This window comes from Melanostigma gelatinosum (assembly GCF_949748355.1).
Source record: "Melanostigma gelatinosum genome assembly, chromosome: 8".
Taxonomy (NCBI): domain Eukaryota; kingdom Metazoa; phylum Chordata; class Actinopteri; order Perciformes; family Zoarcidae; genus Melanostigma; species Melanostigma gelatinosum.
Window position 1 is genome coordinate 3126388 of NC_136641.1, and position 24053 is coordinate 3150440.

General features: G+C 44.6%; 1 protein-coding gene across 1 annotated transcript in view; it reads left to right on the forward strand.

Moving 5' to 3' along the window:
* The window catches only part of skia (v-ski avian sarcoma viral oncogene homolog a), a 74021-nt gene extending 52422 nt beyond the window's left edge, over positions 1 to 21599 (forward strand). Inside the window, exons 2-7 of the mRNA XM_079273514.1 lie at positions 9690 to 9806; positions 12712 to 12827; positions 13312 to 13619; positions 13744 to 14069; positions 15830 to 16060; positions 17923 to 21599. Coding sequence (XP_079129640.1) covers positions 9690 to 9806; positions 12712 to 12827; positions 13312 to 13619; positions 13744 to 14069; positions 15830 to 16060; positions 17923 to 18111 — 1287 coding nt within the window. The 3' untranslated portion in view covers positions 18112 to 21599. The remainder of the gene's footprint in view (positions 1 to 9689; positions 9807 to 12711; positions 12828 to 13311; positions 13620 to 13743; positions 14070 to 15829; positions 16061 to 17922) is intronic.
* The last annotated feature ends 2454 nt before the right edge of the window (positions 21600 to 24053 follow it).

Consider the following 24053-nt stretch of genomic DNA (forward strand, 5'->3'; position numbering starts at 1 on the left):
ATTGTTGCACATTTGCAAATACGTAGAGGTTCAATGCAGAATTTGAACGTTAACTTTACATGCCGGCAGTGACACTGCATCGTGCACACCCAGCCTCTCTGTCTAGCATGTTGATGTTAGCATTTGATCCCTCTAGAAACAGCAAAAGCTAAGGAAGGGATGAAATGGAAAAGGAAAAGCCATGGAAAAGTCCAGCTGTATTTACTTACCCCCCCAACACCCTCCCCCATCTCCATGTTACGCGTTTGAGCTTTCTGTCTCCTCGGTGGGCCGATCCATGGCTCTCTGCGGCTGAGAAGAGCTGGTCTCTCTCTACCCATTCCCACGGAAAGAGTTGCCAAAGCAAATTTGGCGAGAGGAAACAGAGACCCTTCTACCTTCCCAAACCTCCAATCTCTTCCCTTTCCGTCCCCTTTTTCCATGTGTGTGTGTGTGTATGCGCATACATTCAAAGCTGTTCTGCATGGCCTTCAGGAAGCAGCGGGAAGGCTTGCGGCACAAAAGGAGTTATTCGTTGCCTTTAGCTCTCATTATTCTTTCACTTTGTGTTTTTCCACACATCATACTGTTGTCATGTGAAACTCTTAAACAATATGTTGGTGTTTTCCATGTTCGTACTTCAGTTAGAACATTTACATCGTCCTCCACGGGGTGTGACAATGCTGTGACCCCGTGGTTATTGGTACCTTTTGGTACCATGTTCACACTGCAGGAAAAAGCCTACACTGTTGCATCACCTGGAATCTGGTCTTTTCCCTTCTATTTTGATATTTAATCAGGAAGTGCAGTTGGTGACAGTGGGCTCCATGGTAACATAGTTTGACGGAGACAGCAGCGGGGGGTCGGGCTTAACCAATGGTCAATTGAGCACTAATGCTTTAAGACCCATCACATCGACTTATGGTGGTCTAGCTCAAAACGAGGCGGCCCGTCTCATGCCCTTTGGGATAAGCAGTGTTTTATCTGAGAAATGGTCTGTTTGTGTGTCTGACTGCTGCTCTCTGTTCACACTTGATCTCCTGCCACAAACTGTTTACACGGCTCTGGTTTCTGTTCTTTTTTTCCCAGCTGTTGTTGCCTTTTTTCTCCCGTTCTTTGCCTTACTGTCCTTCCCTCCTCTGTTTTTCCTCACGTGTTTGGGAATGTCGGCCCTCCTTTCCTTCTGGGACTAGGGGACTTATTTAGCCTCCGGTCCTCTCAGTTGTAATAACTGTAGCCTAGTTTAGCATTGTGTAGCGTATCGGGGTGTAACGGTTCACAAAATCCACGGTTCGGTTGAGTACGATACAGTGGAGCCACGGTTCGGTATGTTTCGGTACAGTAGAAAACTATGAATGCCAGAGAAATGTACTTGATTTTAAAATATGTTTATTCATTACAACTAACATCATGAAGTTATTCTTTGACTTTGAACAATGATGGAACTATACCTGAGTGACCCGTCTTCTGGGGTGTCTTCTTAGCAACACATAAGCATAAAAAACTAAAACTGCTCCTTAATGTTATGTAGTGTTGTTACTTACATCTTGTATTGTTACTTACATCTTGCAAAAGAGATTTTTAATCTCAATGGGACTACCTGCTTAAATAAAGGTTTAAAAAAAAAAAAAAAAAAATCTTTTTTTTATTTTTAATTTTTAATTTTTTTATTCAAACGTATTCGGTTCGTCATGCGTACCGAACCGTGAGCCTCGTACCGAACGGTTCAATACGAATACGAGTATCGTTACACCCCTAGTAGCGCAGCATAGCCTGAGAGCATGTTGCGGACAAGACCCACTTCATTAATTTCATGTTTAGTAGTGAATGTAAAGTGGTTATTTTCACATCATATTCATTACATATTGAGATGTTATGTTTTTATCTGGCAGCTTTTAATCAGTTGCAACAAGCATGTAACCTTAAGCCGAGCTAGCGACAGCAGCTTTTGGAGGTCCGTCTTCCGTTTTGTCCCGTAGCCTGTCGGGACTCTTCCCGTCACATTTTGTGTTGAAATAAGAAGGAATTGAAATTCAGATTTCTGCAGTTATACTCCAGGGTAAATGCTGGGAGTTGACAGGGGAGCTAGCATATTTTGTACAGAGCAGCAAGTATCAGTGCAAACTGTTTTTGGCAAGGGACCGTGGAAACAGTGTCTTTTTGTAATCAGTAGCAGGGGAATGCAGGAGAAACTTCCCTGCTAATGGGATAAATGATGACTTTTGTGGGGAGCGGTGGTACAGGCAGGTACCGCTGGGGCCTCCTCTCTGTATACAGCTACCTGATAGTCCGAACATCTGCCATTTGTCCACACGTACACGCTTCCAGTCCCAGCACCAACAATCTCAACAAGTTTGTACTCGCTCTTTGTAATTTCAAACGCGGTTACTTATGTGCTGAGCACGGGAGAAATTACTCCTCGCTGTATCAAAGTGAATATTCGATTCATTTCCAGTATAGTCAGCAAACCAGTTCATCTTGAAGTCGGATCTGCGCCTCGGCAGGACGGAGAACCAGAGTCTTGAATAATAAGATGAATTTGATGCTTTGCAGGGCAGCGCTGCAGCAGTTTGACTGCAAAGTGTTTTTGCTATTTACTTCATTGAAGACAGAGGCCCTATTGTTCTCTGTTACTCCTCAGCCAAGGAGACGATGGTGGGATGAACCAGTTGCCAAAACTGGAGCTCTGCGAGTGTGTGTGTGTGCATGTGTGTGTGTAACCCACAAACACACAGACGAGGAATCTCACTCGAGCCGCGGCGCTCGCTGTATTTTTATCCCCTAGGTTGGTTTGGGCGTGGAGCGGCACACACACATTCACTCTGACTGGGAAATGAGCATGGCAAGGCGGTGAGAAAGACTTAGCAGCTCACCGTACCTACACTGCTCATAACAGTTGTGCTCGTAGCAGACATAAAAACTGCTCAAGCCTCGGGGGGGGGGGAAACTAAAGCACTGCATACAGCTTGTTTGTTTCCTCCAAGGCCAGCGGCTAATGCATTCAGCCACGAACCTGAGCGTTCCAGGTCAGCCTTTTTTTTTGTGCATAAATAGTGGAAGGACATGTTGTCCAACACCCAGCATATGGGGTGCTTTTGTGGCTGCATGAGTTGAGCTCTCATTTTGCCTCCAGGAGGGCCTCCTCCCTTCGCACCACCATGGGCGCCTCAGAGGAACATGCAGCGAGGCCAAAGTCAGGTCACAGGCAGGGTGCGGCTCCGCTCGCCCTCCTGAGTGAAGAGAGACAACAGGTTGTTTGCCCTTTCATCTTAGCCGAGTCTCTGGGGGGTGTTGGGTTAGGCAACCTGTCAAGCACCATGTCACTACGAGTTGCTTGACTCTGACAGCGTGCAGTCCTGACACTGAGTCACATTATGCGGTCAAAGAAGAAAGGATTTCTGGGTGAAGGAAACGTTAATGATCAGTGTCATGTTCCAGAACACCCAAGGTTTACACAGCACTGAAATGGCACAAGATGTCAATTAGGGAGGGGTCATGATTTTCATGAAATCAAAAATCAAATCAAAAGATTTTAACCACGTTTTACAATCTTCCCTCACCAGATGGAGTTTGGTCAGTTGTCATGGAGATTATTATCCATGCTTCTAGAAGTGAATCCGTGGAGGCATGAGGTACAGTTACAAGCTACAGAAAAGGCTAGTAAGGTAGAACTTGAGTAAGGATGTTGTTGTCAAATATATCATTGTTGAGCCATCATGTACTTTTATTTGAGTAGATCAATTCTAACGTAGCTTCTCAGTGGATTACTGGTATGACAAACTGAAACGTATATTCAATGCTGCATTGACTCTTCATTTTTTGTGTTTTGTTCTTATGGCAGCAGTTATGGTTTTGGTTTGTGACAGTCATCTTGTTCCATGAGATTGTACTGAAGCTCTTTTAGCCCACAAGCACTTTATTGGTCTATGCTTTCTGCAAGTTTCTGTCAAATTTGTTGTGCTTGCTTTCCTTCTCTGCGACTGGAATCTTGCTTGTTTGCAGAGGACATCCTGTAATCTATGAGACAGGAAACGCACACAGACAGATAGATGAATAGGGTGGGGTGGGGGTTGGGGTGGGGGTTGTGGGACAGACGGTGATAGGAGGGAGTGGCCGAAAATGAAACTAGGAGGCGGGTTTTGATGGAAATGACAGATTGTGTCAAGAAACAGATTGTGTCACACGAGCGGCGTTATTCAAATCGGGAGAATTCTGTGGTCTTTCTTTGGGTGGGGGTGACACTATTTTCAACACCACAATGTCGCTGCTGAGGCGAGTTTCACATCAGACGAGAGATCCTGTCTTGAGATCGAGTTTTCAGAAGGCAGTCATTCCGGAAACCACAAGCTCCCTCGCAGGCCCCTTCTGGCATCTGTCCAGCAGAGCCCAGCAAGAATAACCCTTCCTCCAAATCTGTTGCTTTCTCCACTGCTTGCTACTCCAATTAAGTTCACCTCGAAACAGAGATTCACCATGGATACGTTGGACAGACGTGTTAACGCCCTCATACGTTGGGGGCGTTTCACACAAATCTATGTTTTCTACCTACACCTCCTTGGCTGGAGTTTGATCAGCTGTACCGAACTCTCCATGAACTCTCTCCTGGCAGACTCATCTGGAGCCCAGTGGGACTTTGCTTCCTCAGTTTACTTGCTAACAGAAACAACCCTTATGATTTATATTTAAAAAAAAAGGTACACCAGGATAAAGAACCCAGTGTGTCGCCAAAGAGCACAGCTGATTTGGAACATTTCATGCATTCCTTCAGCGGTCTTTGAGAGAATTTCAGAATGTCCACAACTTTGTGAGGGGTTGTGTTATTTAACTGCCTAAAGATCAACACAGTGAACGTGTAACAAAGTCGCTTTTTAACAGTTTATAGTGCAGTGCCTGTTCGGGGCGGGGCACTCCTTGGGTTTATTACGATATTCCGCTGTATTTAAATGAGCTTATCTATGCTATTGCTGCTAACATTCAAGCTATCACCGATATCATCAGCTGTATAACATTATAGTTACATGCTATTTTTTTCATCATGTTTATGATTATGTTAGCATTAGCAGCAGCATCCAGAGAGAGATTCCTTGAGAAACTTAGAACTAGGAACTTGAGTAGTGCGATACTAATACTGTTTAAGACCAGCAAAAGGCTTCGCTAAAGGTACGAGCCTCAAGAAATCCTATGCTCTTTATTGTTCAAATGTACTGTTGATAGTATTTTGTCTAACTGTGACAAACATCAATACTGTGCAGACAGAGGAAGAGTTCTGAAACTGAGGGTTTCAGAACGCACAGACAATGTTCAACTGAGAAGACTTATCACCCCACCCATCCTGTCTCACACACACACGCGCACACACACACACACACACACACACACACACACACACACACACATACACACACCCATACGAACAGACATGTACACATACACATACACTTGGCCAGACACATGCTCACACACGAGCCCATGCATGGGGGCCCCTTTGGCAGCTGAGACGGGCCTGCCACTCTCACTATTTCCACATATGCTTCCCCATGACTTGAGGCTTTGTGACTTCTCATGCAGCGGCTATTCCTAGCCGCCATGTGTGAAGTAAGGGGCCGTAAATGAGCATTTGACAGCTTCAAAAGGGCCGATATTGATACTTTGTGCCACTGCTTGGCTAATGTTGTGCCGACAAGCTCGCTCTCAGGCCGCAGAGCACTGCAACTCCTCACTGGAAACCGATAATAAAGTGATATCTGAATGTTAATAAAAGGCCAATGTCATCTCCTCCAGGTACCAGAGTAATGCGTAGATATTATGAGGTGTCATGTTCTCAGCGCGAGGTGCCGGGGCTCAGTACATAGACGGTGCAGACTGGGCATGTCTCACGCACACCTCAGCTAATCGGGATGCCTTCTTTTAGAAGTGTGACATCCTGTCTATGCTGTGTAATCAGCACCGGATCATAAAGGGGTTGTGGCTTCAACGTGTGGATGTATGCACTCATGTGTTTTTAATGTGTCTTTGAAGTCAGCCCAGCTCTATCATCTGCAGCAACCCTGCTTATCAGGAGAGCATTGTAAAGTTCCCAATGAAAGAGTCTGTGTGTGTGTTTATGAGCGTGCACGTTATTTCTCACGTTTTCATGTCACTCGCCCCCCAAATGATAATGTTTATTCCCAGGCAGGGACACATACATAAAGATATCATGCCCTCTAATGGGATAACTTCAAGTTAATCTAATTAAAGTGAAATTACACCACTCCTACCCTTTGCACTGGATCACCTGAAACCAGCCCAAGGGCCCCTGTGAACCAGTGCCACGGACACCACCAAACCCAACCATCCACCCATCCATCTATCCATCCACCCATCCATCTATCCACCCATCCATCCATCTATCCATCTATCCATTCATCCACCCATCCATCCGTTCATCCATCAGGCTATTCCAAACGTCCCTCTCCCCAGCAACACTTTCAAGCTCTTGGGGGACCCCCGAGGTGTTCCCAGGACAGACGAGATGTATAATCTCTCCAGTGTGTTCTACCAGTTGGATGTGCCCTAAAACACTCCTAAAGGGATTCGTCCAGGAGTGGCCAGCCACTTTTAGACATCACCAAGCCGCTTTTTAAAATAGGAATTTCCACTGTGGCCGTCTGTTTGCCTAATGTCTCACAGTCCCACTCTTTTTCCCCCTCCACCCCCACCGCTGAGCCCCATGAGCTCAGCTGCCAATTGTTGACCTCCAATGCTCTCCTCCATCCAAGATTACCGGGGCCGGATCTTGCCCTGATGGAAAGCCACGGTGTTGGCAACTGGTAATCCACGAGACGAGGACTGGCACGTGGCACAGAGACTTTGCCCAGAGGCAGCACAGTGTGTGTGTGTGTGTGCGCGTGTGTGCGCGTGGACTGAACTAGAGGCACTAGCCTCTTGCCTCTGGCCCCGATATGTAGGACATATCTCTTCATCTCTAGATAACCCACAAGCTAGCAGCCACAGTCAGGACTCTGTTCTACTGTAGCGTCTGTCTTTTTACCAGATAACGCTATTCAAATACATCTTCTTGTTATAAAGAGAAGCTTTTTTACCTTAAAGTGCACAGACATCTTAGTCATGCTTAGCTACACACTGTGGATAACACAATGCAAACAATGCGTTGTGACCAGTGAAATGTAGATTCATGTCATTTATCTGGGATTTTTGGGGGTGTCTTGTGTTGTGATTTTTTTAACCATTATTTTGGTATTACACTACCAGTATTGCTCTCGTGATGGCTATATCAGTCAGTTGGTTGCTCCACCACTTTGGTCCAGACTGAAATGTTTTAGCAGCTATTGGATGGATTTGTATTCATTTTGGTATTAAATGTACCCGGAGGATGACTCATCTTGGGCCACCATGACAATTTCAACTTGCCACCTTTTTTAGCTTGACACGCATTGAGTTAACTCGTCAGGGCTACGCCGCTGTCCGATTAATGCATGTCAATTTGCCATGAAATCAGCAATTTAAAACGCCTGTGATTCTAATCCAATACATTTTTCATCAAATTCAGTTAATATCTCACTGGATTGGCAAATCCCGGCTGCTATACTGTAACATTTTACTTGATAATACATCCAATAATCAAGGGGTTTGCAATGGACATAATTCATCATTGCTCTGAGATCAGGCTTTGACACATAGCTCTTTCTTACATCGTCTAGAGTTGTTCTACCGGAGCAGACAGAAAAGAACGTTCTTGGTCATGGAAGCCCTCAGGTGTCGTTCTGGAAAGGCATTGAAAGTCATGGGTTGTACATCGGGGCCGCGTTGCTGGAATGAGGACAGCTGCCACATCGGCAGACCTCAGCGGTATTTTCGTCTAGCCACGCTACTTTCCTGTGAGAGCAGCTCTGATTACGCATGTGGCATAGCATGACACACTGCCAACAGTATCTAACCCCATTACAAATGACCACCTGTTGACACCATGCAGGAGGTGGAGTGTGTGTGTGTGTGTGTGTGTGTTTGCTGGCTGCACGCTGTTGATTCCTGGGGGAGATCCTCAGAGACAAACCACCACTAAGTGTACCAGTTATAAGTGAGTGAATACATCCCCTCTACAAATACTGTTGGTTTGACAGAGCCAGCCCAGATATGTGACCGCCACTTCAACACATGACCTAAAGAGTGAAGAACATGCAGAGAATTATTCCACAACGAAACACTGATGTAAGAAGAAGAACTTTGTTTCAGTAGTCGGTAAAAAATCATGTAGCTGCTTAATAGAGCCAAATCACTACTAGCAATTAAAAAAAAGTTGTTTGCATGCCCATTCAATACAAATATATGCATCACAAAATTTCACATTCATGGTCAGAATTGAAATCCCTGTTAAGAAAGTCCAGTTTAAAGCTAGATGTTAGAGGTATCACTTTTCTCAGGAAAAATACGATTTGATTTATATTCTGCATTACCGGCCCACTTAAGACCCATACAACGTAGTAGGACTCAAAGTTGGAGAATTCATGTCCTGTGTTCAATCAATAATGCATCGGAATAGACTGCAGGGCTGAGTCCTAAAACCCGCAAATGAGTTCTCTCCTCTTCAAGTCAATGGGTCTTTGGTTAGACGTCTGAAATAAGGTCTGTGTTTAACGCAAGCTTAAGAGAGTTTACCGTTGTGTTCTACGGTTTATAAACTATGTGAGTAAATACCCCTCCTGTGAATTTAGAAGCTTTTACGTGTCTTAAAAAAGGCGGCTGCTAACGAGTGTCTAAATGAGACACCTGGAGATCATCACGAGAACACGAGTCCTCCTTCAGCTTAGTGCTGGTTTGCGTGACCACGGTGAAGGCTGGTAGCTTTTTATTGTCTGATTGTATTCATGCTTCAGAAATCATGAAAGCGGTGTTCATTTGTGAAGATCTCGCTGAACAAAACTTCTAAGTATCAGAAACATTAAAAAAGGAATTGAAAAATGGCTTTTTGTCGAGGGAACCAGTGCGATACCAACTTCCTGGTTGGCGTACAAAAATACGTCATCTTGCAGCACTCTATTGCTCTTGGTTTGTGTGTCAGTGTGTGCGTGTGGCAGCTAGTGACAGCCACAGCTTGGAGAGGCTGAGGTCATAGCTTAGAAGCCAGCCTAACGGGGGACGAGAGACAAACCCCTACTTGTTTGTCTGTATGGATGTATCTGTGTGTGATAGACACACACACACACACACACACACTGCCCCAGTCAACTCTAGCCTCCTCTCTAGGCTGCCCATGAGCAAACACACTTAGCTCTATTGGATTGTGTGTGTCAAAGTCGAAAAAAACACCTACATTTAAACACACACTCCTACTTCCAGCTATCAGACACCTCTTCTGGCACTCCCGCATCAGCCTCCTTACACACCCACACACACACACACACACACACAGTCACACACACACACACAGTTATTGGCCTGGCTGACACTATCGGGTGCATTCTCAGTTCACTGACATTATAGTGAGACAGCCCTTAGCCAGCTGTTAAGACAACCTGTGCATTCACATCAGTAAAAAAAAATCGACGTCTTTTTGAAGTAGTACAGCTATTCAGTACATATATCTGTTAACTGATTGTAGTCCTCATCATAACTTAAATGTACACATAATGTCTTTGGTGATGATTCCAAAATGTGTCCCTGAATGAAATACAACCAGTTTTTTAAAACGACACGTCCTCCTTCTCTTCCAGACCTCCGATCCCATCCCGATCAAAAAGTCCAAATATGACGACTTTCCATCGCAAGCCCTGCTGGCGGACAAAGAGAAGCAGCACGACTGGCTCCAGTCCCTGTCCGCCTCCAATAAGGTTGGTGTTGCGACGCTCGGAGGGGGAGAAGGTGATGATGATGAAGATAATGATGATGCATGGTGCACGAGATGAGGTGTCATGTAATATTATATAGACGTTTTCGGATGAGGGTAGCTCTTAAATATAGATTTGGCAAGCCATGCTAGCAAAGGGGGTAACTGGAGATACCACGAGCCCCGCAGATTCACTTACTGAGACGGATAGAAGTAACACAGTATGATAGGTGTCCCCTGTGAAGATCAATATTCCCCAAAACATGTACACTGGAGATATGGTTCCAATGGAGGTATACTTAGAATGTCTTCAACTATTACTCTTCATACTGACCCCTCTCCAGTCACACACTCACTCTAGTCTCTACAGCACGATTACTTACCGTGGTATATTCACACCCTTTCAATCAATGGAATGGTCTCCATGAAAAGAACTGCAACCTAAAGCACTTTGTGACATGAATAAGTGACTCTTCATCACGAATAAGCCCTTGAAATGTTCTGCTGTTTAATTTTGCTTTTCTGGACCGTACCCAAGGTAGAAAAGCAGTTCTGTGAACAAAACATTTCTAGGCTGGGTTACACCAACAAGGATTAACTGAGGCCATGTCCACACGACTACCTTTCCATTTGAAGACGCATATCTTCTGCTACGTTTACACTGAGCGGCCACATTACGCTCCCAAGGACGGATACGTTTGAAAACTCCAGGGTGTGTGGACGATCGTAAACGAATACGCTTGGAAACGATGACGCCCACACTCGCGTTCGCTACTTCAGAATCAGAATCAGAACCCTTTATTGCCATGGTATGTTGAACATACAAGGAATTTGGCGTGACGGGAGGTGCAAACATTTAACAATCAACAACAGTCAGTGCAAGTTGAAACATTCAAATTTACAGAGAGATATAAAATAAAGTAAGATATAAAATAAATGAAATATAAAATAAATACTTGATTGGTTCTTAGCAGTCATGACGTGTGCTTCCCTGTCGTCACACTCCTATCACGTGACCCTTACCCGGAAGATCACAAACAACAGCCTTGAGTGCTGATCGACTACCAGGTTAATCCAACATGGACACCTGATTACAGGCGATGCTGACCTTGTTGTCTTTGCTAGCAGCTGTTGTCCAGTTAAAGTCTGCATTATTACGGAGGAAGCAGCTGTTATTGGAGCGATTAGTGAGCGGCTTGTCTAGCGGAGCGGACGTCTGAAGTAGGGCTGCACGATTATGGCCAAAATCATAATCGCGATTATTTTGATCAACATTGCGATCACGATTATTTCACGATTATTCATTCATTTTAGGGACATCTTTTGATTGCACTTTCACGTTTAAATGTACAACTCTTTGCATCAGACTGGTCCTGATCACAGTGCATCTCGTAGAAGGAAAATATAAATAAAACAGTATCAACACCTTTTACCCAACATTAAATCAACAGACCACTGCTTTCACTTCCATGTTGTGCTACATTCCAGCTAATGTACACGTCTCTGCATCGCTGTGCGGCGCAGACACAACTCGAACGCACTCTGTGCATATGATTTGTTCTTGGTTAACATCACTTGCCCTAAATCCAAAAAACTTCCAGAATGATGATCCTTTTCGAGGGGCTGGCTCCTCCCCTTCTGCTCCTGATATTTGATTTAGCTTTCACACGACATCCGTGACCGTCTGCTCTGTTGTCTGTCTCTCTACTTCTACCGGAGTCTGCAGGGTGCGCGCATGACACCTCCCATCTCTTTCGCCCCCTGGTGGTCGGCTGACTGTTAGTTGAGGAAGCGCTTGATTTGATATGTAGCACAGCACGCATTTTAATCGTCAATATCGCAGACGATCATGCTCATTTAATCACGGCAGCCAAAATCGTGATCACGATTAATTGTGCAGCCCTAGTCTGAAGTCACGTTAGCGGCTTTGAGGAGGTCGGACACAGGAGGACTTTCCTTTCCTTATTAATGCTTATTTTGTTCCGCCCAACGATTGTGAAGTCCACACACAAACTATAAAGGAACAAAACATGAATGTCCTACTGTCCTACTGTCTCCAGTAGGACAGACTTCAGCCACCAGCAGAGCTACGAGTGAGAACAGAAACAATGAAACCGAGAGGGAACGAGTGAGACGTGTGTTGACCACATTTATAGACCCATAATCTAATAAACCTTTATGTGTAAGTGTTAATATTAAAGTAAATTTGATGTGAGAGAGAGCGATAGAGCAAGACCCGCAGCGCTGTAACTAAGTCTGAAAAATAAAACTTCTAAAACTTTCCACGAAATGTGTCTGTTTGAGTTCATAGAGGTAGAGAAGTATCAAGCACGAACTTTCCTTATTACTGACTGCTTTATTACACGTATATTACTCGTACTCGTCGTATTTTTTAAAACTTAGCAACCAATCTACTTCCTGTTTGCACCCACCATCATGCCCAGTGTACGTGAAGAGTCACGTGAAATTCATTTTCAGGCGTTGTAGTCTGGACGCAGATCATTTCCAAAACGACGCTGAAACGCCGTGTGAACGGAGAACGATTTGGTTTTAAAACTCTGTTTTAAAACGAAAACGTATTAGTGTGGATGTAGCCTTAGTCTAAGAGTAGTCCTAATCAGACTTCAGCAGAACTAGGTTTAAATGTTTCGCTGATATAAATCGCTGTCATCTAATTTTACTTTTTTAGAAATAGATTTAGAGATGTTGCTTCTTTTGTTAAAGGAAAAAGTAATTTGTAAAAAAGCATGTTATTAATGTTTGGCAGAGTCAGGTATCATATGGGCAATAGCTTCCTGTAATGTAAAGCCAGATCCATCCCTAACACAACTGTCACTGAGAGCTCTGGCTCTATCGTAACTGACTGCAATTTCTTGTGATTTAAAGTATTATCACTGTCATTTTTTCAGGGGCTTAACTGCATTCAGCCCAGACAGAGGCCTTCAGCTTTCAGACCCTGGTCCCCCCACGTCTCTGCTGGTGACAAGGAACCATCCAGTCACCCCCTGGCCCTGCTGAGAGACAGGTGAGCCCAGCACGGCGTTGGACAACCGGGTCCACAATGGGCCGAGCTGCTCATAGATCACAAACAATGTAATATCTGGACTTGAGAGAAGCTGTTTTGTTCAGCTGGATCTGATGAGCTCCCAGCATGCTCTCTCACTTGTCTGGGTGGGCTGGTGTCAGAGGGGTCAAGTCTGACTATGCCACAGCCTCCCACACTCCACCATTCACACACTCATGCTGTGGACACCCACTTGGCACGGCGCTGCCAGTGCAGGCTGCACCATTTCACTTTTGATCTGCCCAGTTTCTCATGAAGTGGGAGGAAAGAGCTGCAGGCACTTTATTAGAATGTTTCTCTTCCCTGGTTGGCTCAGGCAGCTCAAATCAGACCATACCATCTGGTACTGGCACAACTCAGCTGTTCCTAATGAAGTAACCTTGATTTATGTTATTGTACACAACCATCAAGAGACATGAAGTTAAAGTGTCTGGTGTCTTTTTAGCTTCTACAACTACAAGAGCATGGAGAAAGCTGTGGCCCCCAATGTCGCCCTGGCACCACTGGCCCTGGGGAAGGTGGATCCCATGTCCCCGTCGGTACCCAGCACCTCCCATCCAAGTGGGGGCGAACCCCCAGGCGAGGCCACCAACTCCAGGCCTCGCAAGAGGAGAGCCACAGAGGAGCTCCAGCCTCCGGGGCCAGAGGCCCCCTGCCCTCCGTCCTCAGCTGCCAGCAAGCCGCCGGCACCGCTGGTGCCTCAGGACGACAGGGACTCTGAGGTGGATATCGAAGTGGAGAGCCGCGACGAATGTAAGCAAAGAACTCAACACCATCAACTAGATGTTTTTTGTTATGGGGCTCAGCCAGATTAGAGTCCTGACCACCGGAAAGATGTCAGTTCATTCCTCTCTCTTTCTCTGGTCTCTCCCAACAGTCACTTCGTCCCTGTCCTCCCTGTCGTCACCATCCTTCACCTCCTCCAGCAGCTCGGCCAAGGACCTGAGCTCGCCCGGTGCCCAAGGGCCCATCGGCACCGTCACGTCGGTCGAGGGCACCGCACCGGCGGCCGCACCCGCCGCCGCCGTGACCCCGTCAGAGCTGGGGCTGGAGTCAGAGCTGGAGAGCCTGAGGCAGGCTCTGGACAGCGGACTGGACTCCAAAGAGTCAAAGGAGAAGTTTCTGCACGAGATTGTTAAGATGAGGGTGAAGCAGGAGGAGAAGTTGGGATCGGCCTTGCAGGCCAAACGCAGCCTCCAGCAGGTAGGGCTTCGCTCATCTTTCCCCGTGTCAAATGACAACAGTTTGACACGTGTGCATTCAGTAAACAGATAGAACTGAGACGTGTTTCAGCACAAAGACTGGAGTACAACCTCCAACAACTCCAAAGCCAGAGAGCCACAGCGCTGTAGACCCACACCAGGTCATCCACTTCCTCTGAACTGGTCTGACACTTTATTCAACACGTAAACCTTTGTTCAAGGTACGTCATGGATTCAGAGACATCTCTGCATATAAACATGACTCAGCTTTTGGACACTGAACACTATTCAGATTTGAAAGAATAATGCTGTCATCGTGGAGCGCTGTCATTATAATAGTTGAAGGGAAAGTATTAAATATGAAGTATTGTATTACGTATTTGTGATGGACTCGGACTCGTCTGGACTTTGCTTGGAATTGTTTTCTTGATGAACTTGAGACTTTATTTTAGGCTTGACTAGGACTCGTCTTTATTGAATTGAATCTTTGGTTGGACATAAACTTTTGAAACCTGACTTGCATTCGGCCCAGACGTTTTTAAAACAGCTCTCCCAAGAAAACTATGAAGGGATTTGGAATGCATTTTAAATGTTCATACCTCATATAGGAGCAAACTGCTTCCCCTAAACCCCCCTCTGTGTCATTTATTAAGGCCAGCCTTGTGATGAAGTGTCTCTATTCTCACACTGATGTGCTACACACACGTAGTATGTGACCTCACTGTAGTGAATGCACCGTGCTTTGTATCTCTGTTGGCTGAGAAACAGGGATTTCCCAGCCCTAGCTGGCAGCGCATAACAAACGTTAAGCGTCTCCCTGCGTTCTTCAAATCAGACGAGACAGAAAGTTTTCAAAGTTGCCACAAATGACTTGAGCTTAGGCATCAAAATGCAGAAGTGGATTTGAAAGTCATTATCACTGTCAGCAAAGCTTAGCGTGAGTTGTCAAGTGATAACAATGAGAGCGGATGTTGCTGCAAAGGGAAAGGCCAGACTTCCATTTTTATTTTTGGTCTTGGACCGAGAACAAGAAAATGCCGACGAAGGAGCCCGTGTGGGTGAGCGGCACAAGATGCCTCCTAAACTGAGAGAAGGCAATTCCAAACGGACGGCATTCCACTTTCACTTTCCATCAGTGTTCAGAGGCGAGGCAGCGTACATCCAACCGACCTACAGGCTGAACCAAGAGCAGTCTGACTTTAAAAAGCACTGGTGGAGTCGCTGCTGTGATTAGCTGAACTAACCCTGATGGCATTGAAAGAGTGCACATGTAAAGCCTCTGATGTGTAAAGGGTGTGATGGGGATTTGCACTTTTTTGTAGGACCAACAAAGCTTGATAACAGACATGTTTGTACTGCTAAGTTCTCATGAGAAGGCTGTGGATGTGCCACACACACACACACACGCATGTTCTTCCAGTGATTCAGAGGAAGGAAGCCTCACTTCTGTCAGCCCACACTTTTCCCCTGACATGGCTCAACGTAAACACTGACATGGACACTGCTGCCTCCTGTAACACGGCACAGCTCTCGGGTGTCAACAGCCCAGAAACAAAGCAAAACAGCCATGTGACAGACATCCACCGGCATTCACATTGGTGGCTTCAGCATCGGGGGACGCTGAATATTCTCAATAATTCAATCAAATTATGTAAAAAAAAAGAAGAAGAAAAAGAAGGAATAAAGCTAATTTCCTAAGTGATTGGTTGCATCCTCATTGTATAAACCCCAGAGAGACAATCTGCAATCTCTTCTTCCCAGGAGCTGGAGTTCTTGAGGGTGGCCAAGAAGGAGAAGCTGCGGGAGGCGACCGAGGCAAAGCGAAACCTGAGGAAGGAAATTGAGCGCCTGCGAGCCGAGAGCGAGAAGAAGATGAAGGAAGCCAACGAGTCGCGGGTCCGCCTGAAGCGGGAGCTGGAGCAGGCCCGGCAGCTGAGAGTGTGCGATAAAGGCTGCGAGGCCGGGCGTCTCCGTGCAAAGTACTCGGCACAGGTCAGTCAGCTCGCACGTCAATAATAAAGTAATGAAGACGAGATAAGCTCTTGATGATTTGTTTAAGGGACACGGTGCATGGCTTGAACTGAATGTAGACAGATGTCTAATGTGCAGAGAGTCTAGACCATTGTGTCAACACCCTCAGAGTAATTACAGTGTTCCAAAGTTTCACTGTCTCAAATACTCTCAAGGTCTGCAACGGAGAAGGCAAGGGAAAAAAAGACGTTTCCTCTTCCCCAGTCAAAAATAAATGGGTGTAGCCTCAAGTGCACAGACGAAGGATACACCCCCCCCTCCGAAAGGAAACAGGAAGAGACGTTGACTTCCCTCAGGCACCATGGGAAATGCAGATTAGACAAAACAAGAGGGAGGTTACGCTCTCAAGCTGCGTCTGCGTACCTCTGCAGAGACCGCGGCCGCCTTTGGAAGGCCGTCATTAAGACGTTCAATTCAATTGCGACGTGCAGCCTCGGCTCAGGACAGGAAGAGAGAGCTGAGGCTCTCAGCGCTGTCTTTGTGCTCTCAAACGCCACGTTCCTAAAGAGACCACCTGTTTCTAAACGTCAGCTTGATACAAGAGACTGTGTTGAAATATCAGCAAAAATCTAGGAACTCTGTTTCATGACGAGGTTTCTGAGACCAGTCATTTTCACTCAAATCAAATAAACTGAAATTAGGAAGCCGATCTGCCGCTGCAGCAAGACCATTCTACTGGAAACATCCAGATTGCTGAAACGTAAGGTTTGTTCACCAGCTCGTGGCCGTATCCATTCCCAAAATATCTGCCAGAGAAGCAGTTCCCAACCACTTCATATGGAATATTTACATGTGCCCTCACAATGAAAAAATGCCTCTTCATGCTGATAACTTCACTCCAGCTAGGTTTCATATTAGGATGCTCAAAACCCCCTCAATCAGAAGAGTTCAGACAGCCCAGAAGTCTCAAAGGGCTTAAACAGACTGCTGAAAAGAGGTCTACATTAAGGCAAAGGAGCCTTGGGAGCGCAGTTCCCCACCTCTCTTCAGCCCTAAAGAAAGGGCACCACCCTGATTGGCCAAGAGGAGAAATGCACCAAGCTGCTCTCACTTGTTAGTCCCCCTCACCCTGCTCAACAGGGGATCTGAGGCGATGCTTCAGCTCATTCAGCTAAACCAATTGGGAAAAGGGAAATGACAGCAAGTACCAAAGAATGAGGGACTGTGACCAGGTTGCTATTAAAACAAGAGTAAAGTGATCATATTGTGATCACAGGATTGTCAGACATATTAGAATACATCCAACGTCTTGTTTCACGCATTATACGGTGAGGTTTAAGCCTAAATAGCACACGTGTGTGATGCCCAGAGGGGCCCCGGACAAATCCTCTCGCACCACTAATGCAGCCGCCACCTCGGCGTTTCTCCGCTGCATTTCTTCAGCCGTGTACCCCTGGGTACCCAGAGGTGGAGGCTAGAAAGCCAAGTTAAAACAGCCTGTAGTTCTTCCTCGCTTCCAACTACTTCACCCTCTCGTTAAATGATGGTGCTGGACGCAGGAAGAGAAACTGATTTTGCAGCAGGAGAGCTCTTTCTACGTCAATAAGGCACAATGAGGAATTTATTGCTTCAATCCACTACATTTACCCTCCACATCAAAGATGGGGCAACATTCCCCTTTACATTTGGGATCTTGTAAAAGGTAGTTAAGGGCTGGAGTTGGAACATTGGTGTCTAGAACAGGGCGATGGGGCCACATCGTGTAAACATGCATATGAAATAGCCGCGTAAGCAGTCTACGTAAACAGCTCAGTTAAGAATAGGAATCATGATCAATGGTTGCACCATGTAGTCACATCTGCTTCCTGCCATGTGTTTTCCAGATCGAGGACCTCCAGATGAAGCTGCAGCACGCCGAGGCGGACCGCGAGCAGCTCCGAGCCGACCTGCTGCATGAGCGGGAGGCCAGGGAGCACCTGGAGAGGGTGGTGAAAGAGCTACAGCATCAACTCTGGCCCAAATCCCACAGTGACAAGGAGGGGGCGCCCAAGGACACGCCAGCTGACAACTAATCCAGCAGCCAACCATTTGCCCCCCCATCACCGCAATCCCTAACATCCTCTGCCCAGACCAGACCATAAACACACCCAGCCACCAGCCGGCCACATGGCACCACTGTCCATCCCGCTCGCCCTCCAGAACGCAACCATGAAAGACTCGATCAGAGAGGAGCAACAAGGACCTGTCTCCTCATCCATGGAAAGTCAAGTGAGCGGTTTCCTTGGACTGGAAATGGCAAAGTACAATGCTGCATCAAGGAAACAGGTGTTTCTACATCAAGCACTGACTCGCACCTTCCAAACTCACAGAACTACAGCAATGAAAGGAAAGCAGCACAACATGTGATTGTGCCTGACAAGGAAAGAGGTGAGACTTTGGGACAGACGTCTGTGATAATAAATGCTGAGCGATGATCACATTATACTGGAGTTTTACAGATGTTGAGAGGCGTTACAGAGGTGCGTCCAGGAGGGCGGGGACCCACGCTCAGCCCACAGTTCCCCACAAAGTCTCTGCCACCGTCCCTCGCCATGACGAAGACAATGGAGGATTTTGAAGACATTCTAAGCTATTTAAGAGACTACATAGCGAACTGTAAAGACAAAAAGGACAGTTTCCTTATCTCTCTGTGCTGTTGAAGTTTGAAAAATATAAAAGAAAAATAAAATGAATCAGAAGATGAACAAAACAAGCACATGAACTTCCCACAGTGCCACCGTGGTTTTGTCGGGTTTCTTTCAGGAAGCCATCCCAGTCCACTGAGGGGAAAGCATTGAGTTCAAAGTTCAAGCGACCCGTCTTTTCCTCCCATTGTTGTTTTTTAAAATGATATATTTCTCCGAGCAGTGGGCGGGCTTGTATTTGGGCTGATATTTCACTCTCTCCAAACCCCGGGTTGGGAATTGGAAATAAAAACATGCCGTGTTAAAGGCACCTTTCTAGAGAGCACTTGTTTTGGATGATCAATACCAACATCCGACAGTCTCAGTGTTGCTCCACTAAGTCACACACTGGTTGCCGTTTGATATTTTAAGCATTTGGGTCAAAACCCTGAAGTGTGTATCTTGTAAAGATAAAATACTCCAGATGTGAGCGGGGCCTTGTTTTCTGGTCTTGTAACGCTCGAGTGATGAAAGCCGGCATGTTTTTTTTACTCCAACTGACATCAGACACCATCATCTATGACATCATAGTGGGCTGGATGGGGCGCCCTTGGCAAGAACCACAAAATGTTCATTTTAATTAAATTAAGGTATGTAAATATAAATGTATGTTTTGTTTCTTTTGACTTTACAATAATGAATCGCACTTTGTCATAACGAGATACTGTTATAATGCATTGTACTCCCACTATTGTCTTCAATCTTACTTTGAAAACATCATCGTATACATGACTGCTACCATATAAATCCAGTAAGCATTTTGTTGATTATATGCACCTCCAATAAATACTGTTGTTCTGTTTCCTTAAAGGCAAAGTCTTGTAAATAAACGGAAAGAAAAGAAGGCTCTGCCTGTTGCTTGCTGATGCAGTCTGGGATTGTTGGAAAGTTTCTCCCGCTTTTGTAATATTATTGAGACAAATGTCGCTCGAGCACCCGGTTACGACTCCCAAACAATTTGACAAAACCTAATTAACAGCATGCGTCACATGTTGGAAGATTAAAATCCCATTTTATTCTGGAGACAGAGGCAGGGGTCTGCCGTCACACATTGGGTACAATGCAATCACAATGTACATTGTGTTAAATGCTACATTTCCTTTTTGGTTGTTGATGTTTTTAAACGTGGAGATATTTTATTGCTTGTCTGTTATGTTCACTTTTTCCAATTGAAAACTCATATTTTCTTTATGCATGAAATTTGAGTTTGCCATACATATAGTCAGTTATTGGGCATTGATGCTGTACATGTAAAGGTTTTATTGTGTTATGCAATTTAAAGCAATTTGTCTTATTTAGAAGATGAAAAAGGTAATAAAAAAACCAACACACAGTATATTGCTCTTAAGAAAAACAAACTTCACACTTGCAAAAAACAAAAGACGACAAAAAAAAAGAAGAAGAAGAAGAAAAAAAAAAGTTGATGCAATGCTGGACAACCTCAAGTGCCTGGACGTGGGCGAAAGGTTTCCAGTGTAGGAAAACTGATGACAAAGCCGTCAGGGCTGGGCCTCTCATCAACTTCCTGTTTGCAGGTTTCAAATTAAAAGCCCCTCCCTCGCTCAGCAGCTCAGCAGCTTTTTATCAGTATTCTTAAAACCAACCAGTTTACAAACTTTGTGTTGAACAAATGCTAGAAGCTTGAGGCTTGTTTCCCTGAATGAGTGCTTTATTTTCTTCATCTGAAATCAATGATATGCATGTTCAAACAATTTTTATAGAAGATCTTAAAACGCCGCTTGCTTCGGCGAATTGTTACTTTGGGTTGTATATAGAGACGGTCGAGGATAATAAAGAGGGCATTACGTTAAAAGCCCTTTTCTTACCTAACATATTGATGTTGCTCAGAGATCGACACTGCGTCTGCGACTTTGGCAGACCTACAATTGGTACATTTTGTAGTTGTTTTTACACTCAGAAGAGTTGATAGCCTATGCGTAGTTGACTTTACTCATGGTTTTCTACAAAAGAAGGGAGACAATAACGACATTGGCTCTTCACTCCCACGCAAAACGTCAAAAAGCAGCTTAACAGCGTCTTGTTTTCTAAAGGACAACCGTTTTGCTATATGATGGACAGTAAAGCAGCAATAACAGTCCATATTAATCACAAATAACTAGCCAGTATGAAGATTTGAATTTACAAATGTAAATATTTTTTTCATTTATAATATTGTATAATATATGTACATGGTGTTTCCTTTTTCAAAAAGAAATCTTTTCTTACAATAGCTGTCTTGTTTTTTCTGTTTGGGTTTTTTAAAAATTTGATTTGTGTTTTAACTGAACAGCAGTGCGTAAGAGAATATTCCCTACATACACATTTGAATCCATTTCTTTTCTTTTTTTTTACTGTAGAGTCTTTATATTGAAAGACTTTTTTCACCAGTTCATATATATTTTTAACAGTATGTTGAGTATCAGATAGCAGGCCTACCGTATGGGTCACACACGACTACGCCACCTTGCAGATTGTTTCCCCTCATCCTCGTGCATCTGTTTAGCCCTGTGCTGCTGCTAATACCATACAAACCTTACAATTCTAGAACTATTTTTATGTAAGAGGTAAACGTAAGCTTTCCATTCATTAATGCCACATATACAGTGTGAGAAAAAGCTTAGCTACTTCATCTATCCTCCTTGTTTCCCTCATCCTTTCTCGCCTTTTTCCTCATCCCTCCTTCAGCAACACCCTTCCTCTTCTCTCACGACACGGACTATCTTGTAAAGTAAAGGACTTTATGAGATTATGTTTGAAAATAGCTATGCTTATATACTACAGTGACTGAATGTACAGTGTATAGATGCATTACCAGAAATAAAGTTGTTTGTCCAGATTGAATGACCCAGTTTCTTATTTGTGCTGCCTGTTTGGTTAACAATAAAATATATAACAATATCCTTTCAATATGGCAGACTGTGTGCCTTACTGATGAATTCAGGTCAGTCTGTTCAAATGAAATATGTGTTGTCCAAGGAGGGAATCAGAGAGACACACTTCATTTATTCTACAACATTGGTTCTCAACCGTGAGGTCTGAACTCTCAAAGGGATCGCAACAGTAACAATACTGTGTTTCTACGACAAAAAGGTTCGTGTTTAAAAGTGTTCTCCAGTCCTTGCTTCATTCTTGTGAAATACAGCCCAGTAAAAAGGAAGGGAAAGGTCTTCTTAAAGGGACAGTGTGTCACTCCTTTCATTCCAAGACTGGAAACCTGAGCCACCGAGTGCAAAACCGTTAAACCCGTTGGCTTCACTCAGAGGCCATCTTTACCATAATAGCACACTTAAGGAGCAACGTAAGTCAGACGGCAGTTTAGCTGCGGTTTAGCAATCAGCGGCTCATTTATCGCAGTTTCACAAGCATGTCGGAGAACGTCGGTGGCCTTCAGCTAACGTAGGCTCACTCACTGGAACCACTGTTTGGTTTGTTCCTTCTGGCCCACTGTAGAAACATGGCGGTGCAACATGGCGGGCTCTGTGAAGAGGACCTGCTCCCTATTTATACACGAACGAAAACACAATTCTAAATATAATATTACATTTCTGCCTATATATCCACACAGATTCTACACACTGTTCCTTTAAACGAAGCATAATTACCTGTGGAGATCAGAAGCCAACATGTCAGGGAATCACGGATTCAGTTTCTTCTCTTTGTTTTCTGGCAGATCTCAGTTTTGTGAAGAAATCAAGAGTGAAAAACAACTCTCTCAGTCGATTAAGTCACTAAAAATGGGGTTAATTCTGATGTAGACAAAAGGCAGCAGGTAATCAAAATCCTCCTCTAGGGACCATGAAAGGGATCCAAACGGCGCGTTAATCTGGTCACAAAATATTATCGATATGTTTTGCAAATGTTTGTGGGGCAAAAGTTCCAATCTGGAACTAAAGCTGGTGATATGAACATATGTCTTCTCTTTAAATGTCTACTTAAAAGATAAAAAAGGACCAAAATTGAAGCAGCACTTTGGGCCCTAGTGTGGGTCAATCTCCAAAAGAAATGACGCCTGCATTTCCTATAATGCAACTGAAAACCGTCCATTGTTACACTCCATGCCTTCAGTTTGTAACTTGCATGTTTTCTACTGTAGTTTCCCAGCTGAGATAACCCTGATGACATCACTATGACATCGACAGGGTTCTTTTCACAGACTTGACAAAGCTCCTCCAGAGCCTCAGAAGACATTTTACAACTGACAACTGACAGCAGGTTGAGTAGTTCTCCTCACAACGAGTAAACAATGCCCCTAAAACTCTACTATTTTGGCCACGTCTATCAAATATATGTCATATGGGTGACACTTAGCGTTCTCATGCAAACAAACTGATTTCCTGACACAGAGATCAATACATGCAGATAGGATCAATACATGTAAAAACTGTATGTGAAGTGAATTCATCTTCAGCCATTAGTCAAGACCAGACATGTTCAGGATGTATTATTACAAACTGTAAAACTTGTCATCTGGCACATGTTTAAACTTTGAACTTACAAATGTGAGCATTCATGGGTTAAAACGACGAAGGAAAGACATCTTAAAGAAGTTGGTTTCTGCCTCACAGGCTTGAATCCCTAATTACAGCATTCGGAGAACAAAGTGCAGCAAATGAAAGCAGCTGAACACACTGAGACAAAGACGAAACAGAAGGAAAAATACATTCAACGTGTGATGTCAGAATATCAGATGACTTATATGTATGATATATACAACCCTTTTCAGCTAAAACAAGGTGGAGTTGCTTCAGTGCAGTGCAGAGGCCACGTTTCAGCACACCAAAACAACACGAAACATTCCTCTAGCTCCACCCTCTCATCCGGTTTATGTACACAGATATGGTTTAGGGCGCTGGAGAAACCTCCATAATTACTATGAAAACCTTAAAACGGAAAAGATGAGCTGCAAACACTTAACTAGGAAGGAATGTGCACTAGGTTTCAAGTTAACGCCCCCTTGGCCTGACAGCATTTGATGAAAACATGAATTAGTGTACACACACACACATACACACACACACACACACACACACACACACACACACACACACACACACACACACACACACACACACACACACACAGCAAGGGCTACATGTGTGTGTGTGCATAGTACAGATGTATAGTATCCAGTGCAGGGAGAAGCAGCAAGTGAAGTTGGTTTCTGGTTTGGATAACAGCACCTGCAGCTCTCTGAAATACAAATTAAAGACCTTCAGACGCTGCCTTAAAGTCAATTCCATCCTAAAATAATGACAAAGGAAGCTGGCTCAGACTCTCAGACGCAATTATGA